Source organism: Balaenoptera physalus (genome assembly GCF_965194825.1).
Source record: "Balaenoptera physalus genome assembly, chromosome: 4".
In the NCBI taxonomy this organism is placed as follows: domain Eukaryota; kingdom Metazoa; phylum Chordata; class Mammalia; order Artiodactyla; family Balaenopteridae; genus Balaenoptera; species Balaenoptera physalus.
The window spans coordinates 23,810,303-23,827,221 of record NC_138891.1 but is presented as its reverse complement, the minus strand read 5'-3'; the positions used below and the strand labels follow the sequence as shown (position 1 = coordinate 23,827,221).

General features: G+C 54.0%; 1 protein-coding gene and 2 long non-coding RNA genes across 4 annotated transcripts in view; 2 read left to right on the top strand and 1 right to left on the bottom strand.

The window, feature by feature from the left end:
- The window catches only part of LOC309660567, a 412,061-nt gene extending 398,676 nt beyond the window's left edge, over positions 1 to 13,385 (top strand). Inside the window, exon 2 of the long non-coding RNA XR_014263472.1 lies at positions 13,271 to 13,385. This is a non-coding gene — a long non-coding RNA (uncharacterized lncRNA). The remainder of the gene's footprint in view (positions 1 to 13,270) is intronic.
- SPSB4 (splA/ryanodine receptor domain and SOCS box containing 4) overlaps positions 1 to 16,919 on the bottom strand; it is an 85,902-nt gene that overhangs the window by 47,497 nt on the left and 21,486 nt on the right. For both annotated transcript variants that reach the window (XM_082461313.1, XM_082461312.1), the window contains exon 2: positions 14,147 to 14,993. In XM_082461313.1, the coding sequence (XP_082317439.1) occupies positions 14,147 to 14,840 (694 nt within the window). In that variant the 5' untranslated portion in view covers positions 14,841 to 14,993. The remainder of the gene's footprint in view (positions 1 to 14,146; positions 14,994 to 16,919) is intronic.
- Positions 4,673 to 8,880, top strand: LOC309660559. The gene is made up of 3 exons (XR_014263464.1): positions 4,673 to 4,808; positions 6,478 to 6,646; positions 7,085 to 8,880. It is a non-coding gene; the product is annotated as an uncharacterized lncRNA (long non-coding RNA).

Genomic DNA, 16,919 nt, shown 5'->3' with positions numbered 1-16,919 from the left:
GCCTTACTTCAGAGCCTTTCCCTCTACTCTGCAGGGACCCCAGAGGATTCCGGAGTTCAGAGGAGGAGAGGTAAGCTGGGGGGCCAGAGTCTAAGGAAGAGGAGCCACGGAGAGAGGCGTCGGAGGGCTGGTCACTAAGAATGTGGTCGTGCCTTCAAGTTTTCTGAGTTGTAAAGCCCCGCACACCCTCCATCCACCCGAGTGCACTCCAGCAGCACAGAGCAGAGCTGTCAGTATGGACTGAGGTCTTTAGGGAGCGCTTTACAAACGAAGTTGGCATCTCTCTGAGCCTTGAGAAAGGAAAGCTCTGGGCAGATGGAGATGGAGAAGACGGCATCCAGGCAGGAGGCACAACACAGGCAAAAGCGGAGGTGAAATCTGCCTGGCGAGATGTGAATGCTGGCCTGAGCACTGGGGGCCCACTCTTGTGACAGAGGTGCTGAGAAGCCGGCTCTGGTGAGGGAGGCCACATACAAGGTCCATCTCCTTGGGTCTGCCCCGAGAAAGGGGTGCAACTAAGAGCCCTCACTTCCCAGGGCAGAGTCAGCTGTGCTCTCAGAAGGCTGAGAACACGGGGCCCACGCGGGGCTGATGCCTTTCCCATGTCCTCTGCTGGACACGTCCTGGGATCAAGAGAGGCACCACCAGGGTCCTACCGGGGGTGGTGAGGGTGGGTAGCATGGGGACAGCAGTGACTGTCTCCTTAGAAACCACGGAGCACAGTTCCCCTGGGCCCCTCCATGTACCTGGCACCCCACCACTCCAGTTTCTTGGATATGTGAGGTGCACCCACTGTCTAGTGAGGGCACCTGGGGCTCAGAGGGGTTCTGTGGCTGGCCCAGGTCACACAGCTCTGCAAAACCTGGCCCTAAGCCCACACCTAGAGAAGTTCAGATCATCACGCTGAGGCTAAACAATGAGAGCAGGGAGCATTTCAGGTGTTGAAAAACCTCAGTGTGATCAGATGGAAGATACCAGAGGCAAGAAGGAGACTTTCAGGACATTTGAACCTGGGAATCAGAGAGACTAGGGTCCACATTCCAGTTCTGACCCTGTGACCATTTGGCCTCTCACAGCCTCAGTTTCCTTATCCATGAAATGGGGATGTTAACATGACTCACCAAAAAGGATTTAATGGAATTGCATATATATAAAGCACTTAGTTTGGGGCAGGGAAGTGTTTAGCAAACGGTTACTTTGACTTATCTTCACAGCCACTTCTGTGGGGAAGCCCACCAACCATATGGTGGGACAGGTGGCTCTGGTGGGGATCAACTCCCCTTTCTATGTTCTGCGTGTCCTGGTAGGGACTTCATGAAAAGCCAGAGCCAGACCTGAGCCATGAACCCATCCAGGGCTGGGGTGCAGCAGGCAATCCATCATCCACAGTCAGCCAGTCAAGTCACCTCCCAGCGAGGAATGCAGATGAAAGCCCATTTCATCATGAAACTAGACACCAGGCTACTTCCTGCCAAGTGCACCCCTTGCGAGATGCCAGCAAAGCCCCGCTCTGGCCTTTGACCTCTGCCCTTGGTTTGTTTATACATGGCGGGGCTGGGGTCAGAAAATGACAACCAGACCCAGGCAGACACACACATGTGTCAGGGACAAGGAAAGTGTTGGACAACTCCCGGGGCATGAGTACGCGCCGGCGAAGGGCCACCAGGTCAGGAGGAAGGAGGAAGAGCCGGCGGGCCCCCGCATGGTGGCCACCAGTGCCGTTCTGTTCAGCTGCAGTGGGACAGAACGGATGGAAGCCGCCTGCGTGCCCAGGGCTGCAGGGACATGGGAAGAACACACCCACCGCTTCTCCAAAGAGCCTACTGACCAGATGGAGAGATAGGACAGACACCCCAGAACCTTAAAATCACCACTGAGGGCAGCTACGATCACAAGTCAAAACAAACACTCAACCGTGCCTTGTGAAGCAGTCTCTACCGCGATCCGGGCCACCATTTACGAAGGGATCTCAAGGGTGTGGTTTTATTTCATCTCTGTAACAAGCCTCTTTCTCATTCCTCCCCTTTCACCCACGAGGAGGTGGAGGCTCCGCGGGCTCAGGGATGTTCCCAAGGACACAGACCAGCGAGGGGGTTCTGCTGCTTCCCCACCCTGCGGCTGGGTGTACCTGGGCTCCTGCTTCCCTGGTGCAGCTGCCCCTCCCCCCCACCTGGGCTCCTGACCCCTGCTGTCCCCCAGGCCCTCCTCCTCGCATTCCTGGCATACCTCCTGTGTTGCCCCCCTCCTGGCTCTCCCCACCCAGGACCTTCAACGTTCTCCAAGGATCCCTGGTAGTGTGCTGCCCAACTCCCCTTGCGCAGGCGTCTGTGCTGAATCTTCTTCCTGACCCACCATCCTTGAGCTGGGCCCTAGAATAACTAACTCATGGGAGAGCTGAACCTCCTTGCAGCCCCCGATGGAAAGAGCCCCATGACGGAAACGGTGGCCAACGCCCTCTCCGTGAGGCTCCCCAGTCCTCCCCGTGGCTCTAAAGCAGCTTGTCCACTAGAGTTTCGGGCGAGGATGGAAATGTTCTACATCTGCCCTGTCCGATATGGTAGCCACCAGCCACACGCGGCTACGGAGTACTCGAATGTGGCTACCGCAACTGAAAAACTGGATTTTTAACTTTATTTTCATTAAACTTAAATGTAAATAGCCACACGTGGCTAGTGGCTACTGTATTGCACAGCACAGCTGTATAAAGTTTGTCATCCAAAAAATCAGACGTGCAGACAGCCTCTGGATATTAGATACCAATGAATAATGGACTCTTCCAGGCCATCTTGTCTAATCCCTTCCTTCCTGTGATGGAGAAACAGAGGCACAGAGAGGGGAGGTGATTCGCCCAAGGTCACAGAGCCGGTTGCCCAGCTGGAGGGGCCCAGCCAGGTTTCCTGGCTCCTAGTACAGTGCTCCTTCAAGGACCTGTCCCCCCGACCTTTTCCAAGCACCTCTCGACAACTAGTACCTGTAAACCTGGGACATCTCTGCTTAGCCACCAGCAACCCCTCACTACATGACCCTGCACCCCTACTCACCCCAGCAGCCTCCTTCCAGCCAGGCATCTCAAGGAGCTGACTTCCAGCCAGTGCTGGGTTGATGGCATCATCAACTGGGAAGCTTATAATACACACACACACACACACACACACACACACTCTGAATCCAGGGCCCGTGGATTCAGAGACAGCCAGAATCTGTGTTTCTCCCACTCTCCCTGAGGGTCGCTGAGGTCCAGGCAAGTGTGCCAAGTGACCAGCTCCAGGATTCCCCACAACTAAGGGAACCAGCAGGTGGGACCCGACCCAGAGGCACCAATCAGAGGGCAGGTGGGAAACTCTGTCTGCACCTGAGAAGCGCTGACCCATCAGAGACGCTCAGGACTTTAAACCAAGACCTGGGAAAACAACGTGCCAGCTAACAGCGAGGCGGAAGTGGTCAGGGACCAAGGAGGGGTCAGGGCCCTGGTGAGCTAACCCCAAGGGATACCCAAATTATGAGGGAACAGAGATGACATAGGAGAGGTGGGGCACAGGTGGACGGGAGGGGGTCTGGGGCAGACGTGCAGCGGAGGCAGCAGTGGGGTGCCTGAGAGCAACTCATTCCTGGACCCCCCACTACACATGCAACCTTACGCTCACCCCTTCCCTCAGGCAACTCGGATCTCCTGGGGTCTGGATTTCCAAGGGAGCCTCAACTAAACGTCCCTCCCCTTTCCTCGATGCTTGGCCCCTGGGTGAGCTTTGTGAGTGGCCCTGGGCTGTGACTCTGGCCCCTCACCCCAGAGGTAGCCCCCCTCAGGGAGAAGACCGGGATCCCACTGGCACCCCCAGCAGGGCCCAGACCACAAGCAGCGAGCTGTCCACCTCAGTAAACACTAGTGCAAAACTGCCCTCACCCTGGGACACCATCGTGGATGCATTTTGAGGGAGAAACCTCAACAAATGGGACAAGATCTGGAATGCCGCTGCGGCTCCAAATGGATTGACTCAAATGGATCCAAATGGGTCAACGCTTCTACTTAAGTGACTCCAAAGCCAGACGACCATGTCTCTGCTGGCAGCTCTGGCCCTCAGTGCTCCCTGGTGAGGTCATGGGCCTTGGAGGTGTGAGAGATGGGGACCTCAGGTGCCTCGTCAAGTGGGGCCCCAGGGCCCCAGGATGGGGCAGCCTGTACCCGTTGGGGTTCCCAGCAGGCAGGTCACGAAGCGGGGCTCGCAGCTCTATTTATAGAAAGCAGCTGCTGCGGAGGATGAAGAACTGGGGAGAACCGGCTCGGCAGTGTTTTCCAAGCTCACGCTGTCTCGGCTTAATTTCATCCCAAGCAAATAAATCATTAAGGAGGCACCAAGTCCTGGAAGATCTGATGAAGAAGGGCCATTAAACGGCACAGCCTTAACTTGAATTATGGAAGGCCTCAGACAAGCAGCCTTATTAGTGTCTGGGTTAGGCCATAACTCACGCTAACCGCCCCCTGGCCTTAACCAAGTGAGGAGACGGGGAGGATCAGCCGGCTCCCCGGCCGCAGGCATAGCCCAGCAGGCTGTCTGCTCTCCCAGCGCTTTAAACACCCTCCTGCAAATGTGCTTTGCTCCGTGCGTTGCCTTCCCAGCAGCACCCACTCCCACGGGCAGGGGTGAGGACGGATGACCCGGCTGTGCGGTATTTAAGGGTGTTCACAGGCTGCGGCAGTGGGAGCTGCCGGCACCAGCGTCGGGAAGCCCTTCTGCGGAGCACAGGAAAGCCGAGGCCTGGGACCACCCGCAGAGCCACGGCAGACTCACGTGACCCCGAGCGGCACGGAGGTGAGAGGCGTGGCTTCAAGGTTGCCGGATGGTCGCCTGCCAAGCTCCTGCCACGAGCGGGCTCTTCGTCCCCCCTCAGCCTCAGTTTCCTCACGAGTGAAGTGGGAGAGCAGTGCCTTGTCATCCGTGGATGGAACGAGATAACATGCACAGAACGCTCACTGGCGTTTGCATGGGGCTGTGGCAGTTTAAATCAGATGGCGCACGCGCCATGCTGAGCAGCGCCTGGCCTCCTGTTAAGTGCTCACGCGATGACTGTTTCACACAGAGCTGTTTCTATTCGCGGTAATCCCTTCCCAAATGAAGTCGCCCTCGCGGGAAATTCATGGATAACAGTATGGATTCACTTGGGTACCCCTCGCCAGCAACTGTGAGAACTTGGGTCCCATAAACTGAGTCCAGGGGTGGTTGGGAAAGCTGAGAACATGAGGGAAGTGGGGCTGGATGGGAAAGGGAGGGGATGTAGAAGGCACCGCTGGGCCGCTGAGGGACAGGACTTGCCCTCCCATCAGCCAGGTGGGAGGGGCGGAGGGCAGAGCCAGGCTAGGCCACCCTGGGCCTTGCTGGGGGGCGGGGGGGGCGGGGGGGGCGGGGGGGGGCGGGGCGGGAAGCAGGCCATTTCCAATAAAGAGGTCGGCACAGGCCCAGGCAGATCAGCTGGGCTGCAGGATCAGAGTGGGGCTAGGCAGGGGGGATGGTGGGGAGTGGGCGACGAGCTGCCGTGGAGGCCTTGCCCTATGCCCCCTCCCAGCGGCACCCCCGCCAGTCCCGCCGACGCCCATCGGCAGGGGTGAGAACGAATGGTCCAGCTGTGCTGTATTTAAGGGTGTTTCCATGCAGTGGCAGTGCCGACACCAGCTTCGGGAAACCCTTCGGCTAAACAGACTGCCTGATGCCTCAACAGGCTGCATCGTTAGCATCCTCAGGGGCTGGTCAGAAACGCAGTCTGGGGCCCTCCCCAGACCTGCTAAGTCAGAACCTGCGTTTAACCAGATCCCCAGCTGACGTGAGTGGCACATGAAAGTCTGAGGTGCGCAGCCGACAGCAAGTCTATGGGGAAGTCCCAGCATCACACCCACTGTACAGGACGGAGAAGTTAGGAAACCTATGCCCAGGTCATCCAGGTAGTAAATGGAGAGATCAGTTATGTCTGGTCCTGACGGCACTGAACCCCCCTAGTTCTGTGGTCTGAGCAGGAGGGGGGTATCTGACACGTGGGAGGCACTGAGAGGCCATGGAAGGTCTTCCTATGTGTGGATGTGGGAGTGGGGAGCACCTATTCTAAATTCCACCCAAGCTCCAAAGGCCTTTCCACCCTCACCCATCATTCTCCTCCTGAACTCCTACGTCCTCCTTCACCTATGTCGGGCTTTTCAATATAGACTCATAAACTGCACTGAATTCTTACTCTCTTGTTTCTGGCAAGGTGCACTGTCAAGGAGGGGTTGGAGGCCTGGGTTTTAGTCTGGTTCTGCCGCTAATTAGCGGGTGACCTTGGGCAAGTCCTCCCAGCTCTCTAGTCCATTCAGCGCCCACCTGTAAAATGTGGGTCTTGCACAGGCTGCTGAATGGCACGTTCCAGCCCTAAAGCCTGGGGCCTGCCTTCAACCCCTGCTAGTCCCAGAAAGATGGAGACCGGCCGTCTCTTCCTCACTCCCTTTCCTCCAAGGTCCAGTGGCGGCCAGCCTGCAGCCGGGCCTAGCAACCATCTGTTCAGCGGCAGATGCTGTTCCTCAGGCCCACCACCGCACAGCCCATCCCTGCTGAACACACACGTGGGCACAGCTGGCGAGGACACCACTTTGCTTGGACATCCGTGCTGAACACACGCTCACCAGGCAAGTCACCACCAGGAACTACAGAGTGTTTGAGCCAGACATTTAGCTGGAAGCCTTTAAAACTGCTCACAGGGAAGGCTGAGCACTCCCAGCTCATTTGTGACAAACTCACAGTGGCCTCTGAACCTCAGGTGGCATTTCCTTCACGTATCCTAAAGAGGAAAGAGTCAAAAACCTCCCCAAACCAATGTATTCCCTTGTGTGGAATCCCTCAGAGTTCACAATGTGGACCCAAATTTAATAATAATAATTATTTCCACATCTAGTAACACTAAGTAACTTTAACAACCTACGGGAGCTGTAATAGTTACAACTGGCAATTTTTAAACCTACCTTTTTCAGTACCTTCTATGTGCCAGGCACCAGCCTAGTCACTTTCTATATATGACCCACGATCCTGATGGCTCATGGCAAAGTAAATTTCTATTACTATTACAGATGAGGAAACCGGCTCAGGGGTGAAGTGACTCACTCAGGGTCACAGCCAACTAGCAGCCAAGTCAGGACTGAGCCCGGGGCTGGGAGACCCCTGAGCTGCAGTTCTTCCCATGACACCAGGCTGTGACCCTCTGAGGAAGATGGCAGCAGCTCTGCAGTGGCCCAAGGTGACACCTGTCCCAAACACGCCTGCGTTTCAAAGCTCCCTTCTGCAGGCAGGACTTCCTGGACTGAACCTACTCGTGACTGTGTTAAATGTGGGAAAAAACCCTTAAAGCAGGGCCACAGCGTCTGAGTGAAACGTTTTTTCAGCTGAAAGTCTGTTCCTTTTTGGTGGGAAACAAAGGGTAGGGGCCAGTTTCTGAATGCTGAGATCCTGAATTGAATTGCTGGGCCATCATGCAGCCTCTGCTTGGCCCGGGTGTGGGGACAGACGTGCTGTGCACGGTGCACAATGAGGGGTGGAAGTGGATCACTCCAGGGTCAGGCTTCCAGGGGGTGACAGCTCAGAGCCAGCCTCACTTCATTCCAGGCAACTATGACTCCAGTCCCGCTGCGATGGAGAAAACATGCACTTATTGAGCACCTACTATGTACTCTGCTGTGAGGGTGGCTGAGGAGGCTAGGATGCAGTCCCGCCTCAAAGAACTGCCACCCTCAGCAGTAGCAGCAGCAGCAATAACAAAACAGCAAAACACACCTCTTATGAACCTGCTCTGTGCAAGTAAGGGGTCCAGGGGTCTCACTGTGCTGACATGCACCCCATGTAAGGACAGACTGAATTATATATTTCAAATGACCGTAGTCCAACAATGAGTCTGAAGCCATCTTAATTGCAAATTAATGTGATGGTGCCGTATTTTAAATCAGAAACCAAATCTTTCACAAGCATTCATCGGGTGCCCAAGACGAGCTCAGCAGTGGGCACAGCACAATCAATAATGCAGCCTAAGTGTGTGATATCAACAGCTCCCCTCCACCCCGGCACCTAACGTGAGCCACATGCTAGACCACGCTGCGTTTCTGCATCAATCTTAATGCTCACCAACTCTGCAAGGTACGTATAATTATTCCCACTGCACAGATGGCAAAACAAAGGCTTGAGGATGTCAATTAGCCAGCAGGGGGCAGAAATAAAATTCAAATCAGGATCAAAAGTTCATTCTCAAAGACTGGAAACTGCCTACATGTCCAACAATAAGGGTCTGGATAATCCAATTATGATACAACCATACCATGGAAACCCATGCAGCTGTTAATAAGGAATGAGGCAGCTCTACGTTAATCATATGAAACAATCACCAAGATCTATTAAGGGGGAAAACGAGATGCAGAGCAATGTTCACAGTATGATCACATTTGCCTGAAACTTCTCTGTCATAAAATTCTGGAAGGACGTAGGAGAAAGTGATAATGGGGGTTAGCAGCAGGAAGAGAGGCTGGGGAGCTTCGGGGTGGAGGTACTTCACCAGGCACGCTTTTGTAGCGCTGCTATTTGTTGCCACATGCATCATTTACCTTTCAAAAGTATTTTAAAGTCCCCAGTCTGCCCGCTTCCCCACACATGCCTCCTGGCTGACCATCTGTGCCCTGGGGAACTGCACACCCACCTGGGGAAAGAAGGCATACACATGTGGAAAAGTGAGTGACTGGGGCAAAGCGGTGATTGGAGGGTGGGGTAGGAGGAGGACTCAGCCTTGAATTGGGGGTGCAGGGGACAGAGCCCTGGGCTGAGGGCTGTGGTGAGCCGGAGTCAGGGCAGAATGATAGGGTGCGGGGCAAAGGGGAGACCAGGCCTGGACCTGGCTCAGGAGGGAGGGGGAGCAGAGTCCAGAGGATGGTGCCACCCAGGAGACACGGGGGAGCTGGGCAGGAAGGTCGTGAGTGCAGTGCAGACAGCTCTGGCAAGGCGACGGTGTGCTTGCAGCCATCCCGGTAGAAAACTCTCTCTGGCCTTCAGCAGTACCAGAAGCCTTGGCTGGACGCCAGCCTCCTCTGCTGAGCTGATGCGCCAATAAATGCTTGTTGGCAGATCAATTAAACCATCTAGGAATGACGTCTGGAACGACAGTTTCCCTGGCTCGAAGCAGGTGGAGAAGGCTTCCCTGCCCACTGGGCCTGAGATCCTGGGGTCCCGCTCCCTAACCCCCGCTGAGTCAGCCCTGGGCTCGGACACCTGCTCCTTGGAATCGGTGGGCAGAGTGGAGGCAGCAGGGCCGGCCCAGGTAGCAGGAGGCACGGGAGTGGTCACGATGACCTGGGTTTCAGGGCAGCTCTGCCACTGGCTAGCCGTGTGGCCTTGGGCTAACTCTTCACCTCTCCAAGAGTCAGTTTCCTCATCTATAAGATGGGTTTAATAACAATTACATTGCCTCAAGGTTTATTGCGTGGGCTGAAAAAAAAAGAAAATGAGTAAAACACTTGGCCCAGGGCACAGAACTTGGGTGGATTCCCCCAAACGTATAATTATTATGACCCTCAAATCAAAGCTGCTCCGTCCAGGGTCCCCTCTCCTCTTCCTGTGTCACTCGCGTACTACTCACTACCACAAGAACTCCCAAGACAGGAGACAAAGCCGCTCTGTCAGCCCTCCTGGCCGTCAGCATGTGGAAGGAGGAGCCAGGGGCTGGGGGGCAATTCCGGAAACCAGCCCGGAGCCGATTCCAAAGGCCTGGCCCACCCCACGGGCCACCCTCACAGCAGTTGGGACATTTTCAGTGACATTCTCCTGTTAGCGACCAAAGGATGCCTGATTCACAGCCCCCGCTGGGACTGTCTTTACTCAACTAGCTTTTCAGAACGCCCCGCGGAGTGCTGTGCTCAGCCAAGAGCTTTGAGGGCTGGAGGTGAAACCGGGGGGAGGGACAGCATCTCAGGGCTTCCTCCAAACTCACCGCTGAAGGAAAGGGTCCAGTCCTTTGCTAAGTGGCCGCCCAGCCCGGTGGAGCAGCCTCTCCTATTCCTTCTCTTCCTGCCTGGTCTATAAACATCTCCACAAGGGACCCACTAAGCCAGTGTGCCTCAGTTTGATCCAGTTATTAGCTGTGTGACCTTGAGCAAATTATTCAAGCTCTCTGGGCTTCAATTTCTTCATCGGAAAATGAAGATGCTAATAAAGGTATTAGCTCAAAGAGTTGTTACAAGGCTTAAATGAATTAAAATTTGTAAAGTGCTTAGAATCTAGCCCAGCACAGACTAAGTATCAGAGAAGTGTTCGTTAGTGTGGTGCTGTTATTATTTGACCCGGGACCCAGTCATCCGGAGCCAGCTGGCCTGTTTGCCTGGCCTCGGTTCTGCACTTCCCAGCTCACTCAGATGGCAGAGCCCCTGGGCGTCCTGCAGCTCTTTACTGTAAACTCCCCAAGATTCTGAGCTGTTTCGTTCCATGGTGTAGCCAAAGAACACATTCGTAATAGGAAAATGCACTTCCAGGAGCTCTTGTCCTCCACAGACACACACTTCAGAGTTACAGGCAGTTAGCTCTTTCTAAGTCTTGCTTTCATAGTCATAAAAATCAAAAATGGAGAAAATCATGCCTATTAACCTCCACAAACACATACTTCAGAGTTACAGGCAGTTAGCTCTTTCTAAGTCTTGCTTTCATAGTCATAAAAATCAAAAATTGAGAAAACCATGCCCATTAACTTCCTTCCTACCCATTAGAAGGGAAGCCTCTTATTGAGGCCACTTTTGTTTTTATCCATAGGTGAAGCCCCGGACCTGGCCCAGCTCACCTAGTTAGTCAAAGCAGCGAGCACCAGTCGCTGTGGGCCTGCTCTGTGCTGGCGAGCTTTATCACGCCTGTTTTACAAAGGAGAACACTAAGGTCCAGAGCGAGGAGGTAATCATCGTCCAGGGCCTCCTGGTGAGTCCTGGGACCACACTCTAACCCCATCTGTTCTACCCCCCATGGCCTTGTGAGGAAGCAACCCCAGAGAGCAGCCCTGCCTTTCTGCTCTAGAACCTGTCTCTAAATGTGGTCCCCTAACCCCCTTGCTGGGTCTGAATTTGGGGACCGACCTTCGTGTCCACAACCAGTGTTGGCTCAGAATTCTTTTCATGCACAGAATTCCACCTTGGGTCACCCTACCTGCCCAGGGACTCCCTAGGGCCAAACCCTTCTCGGTGTCCAGGGATCCACTGGACTTCAGCCCAGGTCACTAGCTACAGGCATCACACAGTCCCTTCCCAACCGGCCCGTCAGACTCCCCTCAGCCTGTTCTTTGGTGGCTCACCCTGTAGTCAGGGCTTGTTCAAAAAAGCTGAGCTCCCCCTTTCTGCAATCACACCCTGCCCAAGATAGAGAACATCACTCCTATCTGGAGAAGGGGCCAGCACCATAGCACTCAAGCCAATCCTGTCACCCAACAGGAGATGCCACAGGCTCGCATCATATGACATCCTGGCCTTGCCTCCCCTTGCCTCCTGGATGGGCTTTCTAGCCTCAGCCAACCTGAAAAAATCACTGCCAACAGGGAGGATCGAATGCTCCAAGTTTCAGTCTCACCAAGCGTCTCCAGCCACCTGAAGGATCCAAGAGCTCAAAACGCTCTGATCACGACTGTCCTCTCCCACCCAGCCTCTATCCTCAGCGGCACACCAAGCAGAACACCATGGCTTGAATGCTCTTGATCCTATCCTTCGTGGGGGAGCCACTGGCTGCAACCTTGTTAGCACCTTAGTTTTGTGCCAGTAAACCAAGCAACAGACAATAATCCAAGTGTGAATCAATACCCAAGAGGAAGCCCACCTTGGGGCCCCAATGGTTGGCTCAGGTAATTCCTCTGGGTATCAGTGCCAGCCTTTAATCCCAGCTACCATATTATTGGTGCCGTCACACAAGATCTCACAGCAGCTGTGAAAGGGACCTGATACTGTCCCATTTTACAGATGAGTAAAACGAGCCCTAAAGCATTAGAGTGACTCACCAAAGACACAAAACCACTGAGCATTGGGGATGCAGTGGGAAATGAGGCATGTCAGACCCCAGAGCCTTGGTACACCAAGGCCATCCTTGTAGTCCAGTGATCAGTTCTGGCAAGTAGATTTTCCAATTCCATTTAAAAAGAGCGTTTGTTGTTGCCGTTGGTTTTCTAAGCACTGGGGTTTGCCTGGTCGCCATGTCTTTGAGGGTTCTCAACATTCTCCACAAGGCACTGCGGCGACTAAGCTAGCCCGATTCAGGACACACTCACCTCTCTTTATGTAACCAGTTAATCAGAGAAAACAGGCCACTTTGCCATTCAATGGCCACCCGAGTCCAACAACTATGGAAATGAAATATGAGCAAAAGTGTCGCCAATGATACCACAGAGTGGAGCACACCAGCCCCTTTCTGGTGGTCTGTCACCTTTGAAAATGGTCAACCCACGCTAACCTGAGTCAATGTCAATTTTTACTTGAGTAAAATCTTGTTCTTGACCTCTTTTCTGGAGTGTCACTCTCAGCCCCTCAGCTAAAGGCGGGAGCATGGGAAAAGAGTGGGCTTCGGAGGCTGACAGACCTGGGGAGGTCCGGGTTCTCGTTCTCCGTAGCTCTGCTCTCCAGTTTCTCTCCTCTGAAGGGGGGCAGCTATATCTCTCATTTAAAATGAATACGCTGGAATTCTGGCTTTAAGCGCCCACCTCTGGGAGCTTCGTCAGGGGTGTGGCAGGAAGTCTGTTTGGATGAGGTGTGTGCAAGCTCACAGGTGACTGACTCCAGGCCCCACTCGGCTGGGATTCAACACGGGACAGACGGCCACATGCACCTGTGGTCCAGAGGCCACCCTGCCTCCCTAAGTGACTCCCTCCTAAAACCAGTAACTATTTTCGTTACTAGGATTTTTAAGCTGCCTCACAGGATGGTTGTGTATATTAAATGACAGGAGGCCTTAGAGTTGTCAGCAGTCAAACACAGCAGCCTGTGGGCTTATGTGCAACCTGCGAGGGCGTTTTGTGTGTCCACACGGTGTCTTAAGCAGCTGCCAACGTTAAAAATTGGAATAGGGGCTTCCCTGGTGGCGCAGTGGTTGAGAATCTGCCTGCCAATGCAGGGGACACGGGTTCGAGCCCTGGTCTGGGAAGATCCCACATGCCGCGGAGCAACTAAGCCCGTGAGCCACAATTACTGAGCCTGCGCGTCTGGAGCCTGTGCTCCGCAACAAGAGAGGCCGCGATAATGAGAGGCCCGCGCACCGCGATGAAGAGTGGTCCCCGCTTGCCGCAACTAGAGAAAGCCCTCGCACAGAAGTGAAGACCCAACACAGCCATAAATAAATAAATAAATAAATAAATAAATAAAAATTAAAAAAAAAAAAAAGAACATAGGATTAAGGTATGTTAAAAAAAAAAAATTGGAATAGTTCACACAAAATCTAGATTTCTGGGTCCTCGTGAAAGAAATCAGAAGATTCCACAACTCGTGGCTCTCATTCCCATGAGGCAATAATCAGCTAGATGCCCCCTTTAACAGAGAGTTCAGCAGGAAGACCTAGATTTGAGTGTTCAGCCCCTGCATACAGTAGGCGTTCAATAAATGATAGTTATCACTACTTATTATTTATCAGTAACTCGAGTGCATGGGATTCAAGTGCAGGGACTGTGTCTTCTACTTGTCACTCTCCTCCCACTGTGAACTTGAAGCCAGGAGCACAGGAGACATTGTTTTGCACAACCCTTACAGAGACTGAAACGTTCGTAATTAGCATCAACACCCAAATCACTTATTAGGCGCCAGTTCTAAGCACTGTCCTAAGCACTTCACATATATTATTATCTTATTTGATTTCTCACAACAACGCGGACCTAGATTACTATCATTGAGCCACTATTGCAGAAAGGGAAACTGAGGCACACACCAAGATCACCCAGCGAGCAAAAAAGAGTCAAGTTCCAAACCCAGGAGCCTGGCCTCAGAGTCCACGTCCTCACCACGAGTTCACACTGCAGGATTATCCCAAGTGCTGATGGAGGATGGGGCCTCACCTGATTTCCCCCGCCTCCCCCCTGAGTTCTGCCTGGGACAGGCAGCCTCCGGACCCACCCCTGCCCACCCCTTCCCCCCTCAGCAGGCTGCACTTACGGTCAAGGCCATTGATGTAGCGCATGGTGACTTCACAGTGGCCCCACACGGCACTCACCACCGGGTAAAGCTTCTTGCCCTTGAGGCCACGGAAGGCCACGCCCAGGTACTGGCCGTCCACGACGAAGCTGAGTGTGCCCTCGTCCATGTCCAGCACCACGAGCAGCGAGTCGGGCAGCGCGAAGGCCTCCTCGGGCCCCAGGAAGGCGGGGTAGGCCACGCCGGGTCGGTTCTTGCCGTCGTGGTAGAGGCGGCTGCGGCCCAGATCCCAGCCCCAGGACTCGGCATCGCTGCCCACCAGCGCCGTGTAGCCCACCGAGTGCAGTGGGGCCCGCGCCGTGGCCACGCCCACCACAGCGTGTGTGCCCCGCTGCCGCGCCGGCCAGTGGATCTGCCAGGCGTGCAGGCCGCGGGCGTGGCCCACCTTGCCGCGGATGCCGTCCGTGCTCTGCGCCACTGGGTGCCGGTGGAAGGTGAGCCGGTCGTCATCCTTGACGAAGACGTTGAGCGAGCGGTCCTCGGGGTTCCACGCGTGGCGCAGCTGCACCGCCAGCCCCGCCGCCGGCATGTCCAGCAGCTGGTCCAGCCGCGCCGGCCGCCCCGGCTCCGCTCCCCGCAGCTCGCGCTTGGCCGGCCGCAGCGCCGGCTCTCGCACCTCCACCGACTTGAGGCTCCCCGAGAGCTTCTGGCCCATGGCTCGCTGCTGGGACGGGGCCGCTGCGGGCCACCGCTACCTCGTGGGTGCTTCCGCTCCCCGCAGCCAGGGATGGGCCACGGGGCTGGAAACCAGGCTTCCGGACCGTACACGTCCACAGCCTCTGCGGGGCTGGGGCAGGGGCCCAAGCTCCTGGAAGGAAGCAAAGGACGCGGGTTACTACAGCAACCTCGACAGCCACTTATGCGCATGCCTTGGCTGGGCCCTGGGCATGCATTAATAATAATAACTAATGAATCGAATGATATCTGGCACTTATCTAGAACTTGCCATATGCCAGACACTGTTTTAAGTGATTCATATTTATTAGCTCATTTAATCCTTAAGACCTCCCTATAAGACATTCATTATTATTCCCATTTTATAGATGAGAAAAGTAAAGAGCATAGGGGAGATAAGTAATTAACCAACGCCCCACGGTTAAGAAGGGGCTGAGCCCAGATTCACACTGAGCCCATCTGGCTTCAGAGTCCGTGTTCGGCTCTTAGAGCAGTCACAGGCAATTTTATTTTAGAAATAAGGACTGAGCCCAGAGAAATTGTGATTTGCTCAAGATCACAGAACATAGAGAACCCCAATGCATTTGGTCCCAAGAAACAAGCCCTGTGCCAAGGCTGGGGGGACAGAGTGCCCAAGACAGGGGGTCAAAGATGTTTAGGGTGTGGCCCATTGGTTCCCATCCCTGGCTGCTCTGGGGAGCTTAAACAGCATTTAAAGTGCAGCCAGGCTTGAGAAGCCAGACACTGAGCAAGGATCCACCAAGGTCACCCAGGGACGTGGACATGGACATAAGATAACCATCTGAGGATGGGGTGTGGGTCTCCATGAGAAGTTGAGTTGGAGGCAGGGGGATGAGAGAGTTGATGTCCAGACTCTGGAGCCAGCGAGAAGTATATGCAAATCCCTCTCTCCATCTCTTAGCTGTGTGTCCACAGGAAGGTCTCTTAGCCTCTCTAAGACTCCAGTTTCCTCATTTGTTAAATGGGGATAAAATGCTCCCTCCAGGTGGTGTGGGAAGCTAAGAGACAATACCAAAAGTCAAGCCTGAGATTCTGCGGGCAGGTTTTCCTCTCTGGCTCTATCTTCTGGGTATTCTGCATATACACCTTCCCTTTGGATGGGCAAGCTCTTTCTTTAGGCATATAAACATAGTTAACAGCATTGACCCTGGGCAGCCTCCTCTGAGACAAGATCCTGGTTTTCAGGACTTGGCCACCATCACTAAGAGACTAGTCAGAATCCAGGGTGCTTGGGCTGTTTGGATGGGCCCCGGGTGTGGGGAGAGATGGAGAGCTGAGCCCTGCAACCTGTCCAGAGCAGAGGTGTGTGTCCTCCCCTCCCTGGTCTGAGAGCTCCTAGGCTTTCCCTGAGATAGACCAGGAGGCAGATGTTTTTCATGCCCTGCTCTGCCTGGCCATGACCTCCCACCCAAATAGTGGCACAATCCCAGCCAAAGTGCCATACAGCACAGGCAGCAATAGTATGCATTGCTTTTTTAACCCTCCAATTTTATTCTCGACTCCTATTTTCTTTCCTTTCTACTGTCAGACCCCAGCTTCAGCTCATGCTGACCCTATCCAGAGAGTTCTGGCTAATGTTTAAGGAAATACCAGAATACATAAAACTTTACCACACTAGACAGTTCTAAGATAGCAGAATAGTCACTCCTTTTCATATCCAAAATCACCCAAAATAAAGGAGAAAGAGAAAGAGGAATGCAAATTTTGTCTTCAGCAAAACTAGAACACATTTGTAATCCAACCACAACTTATAAAGAAAGGCTGCCAAAAAAATGGTCAAGGGCTGCCAAAACCAGTGAAGATCAAACGAGGTGTGAGAAAACACCTACAGAAGACACCTGTGGCTGCATATCTCAGTTGAAGATGGCAGAGCCAGCCAATAGCTGGCACTCCCTGAAGGAGAAAACCAATGATTCCTAATCAGGAACAATGGGAACAGGGTATGCGGTCTAGCAGTGGGAGCTGCCTCTGACACTGTGGGGAAAGAGGAGGGCAGGGCTAATAGAGAAAACTTTACAGGTCTGCCATCTTCACAGGA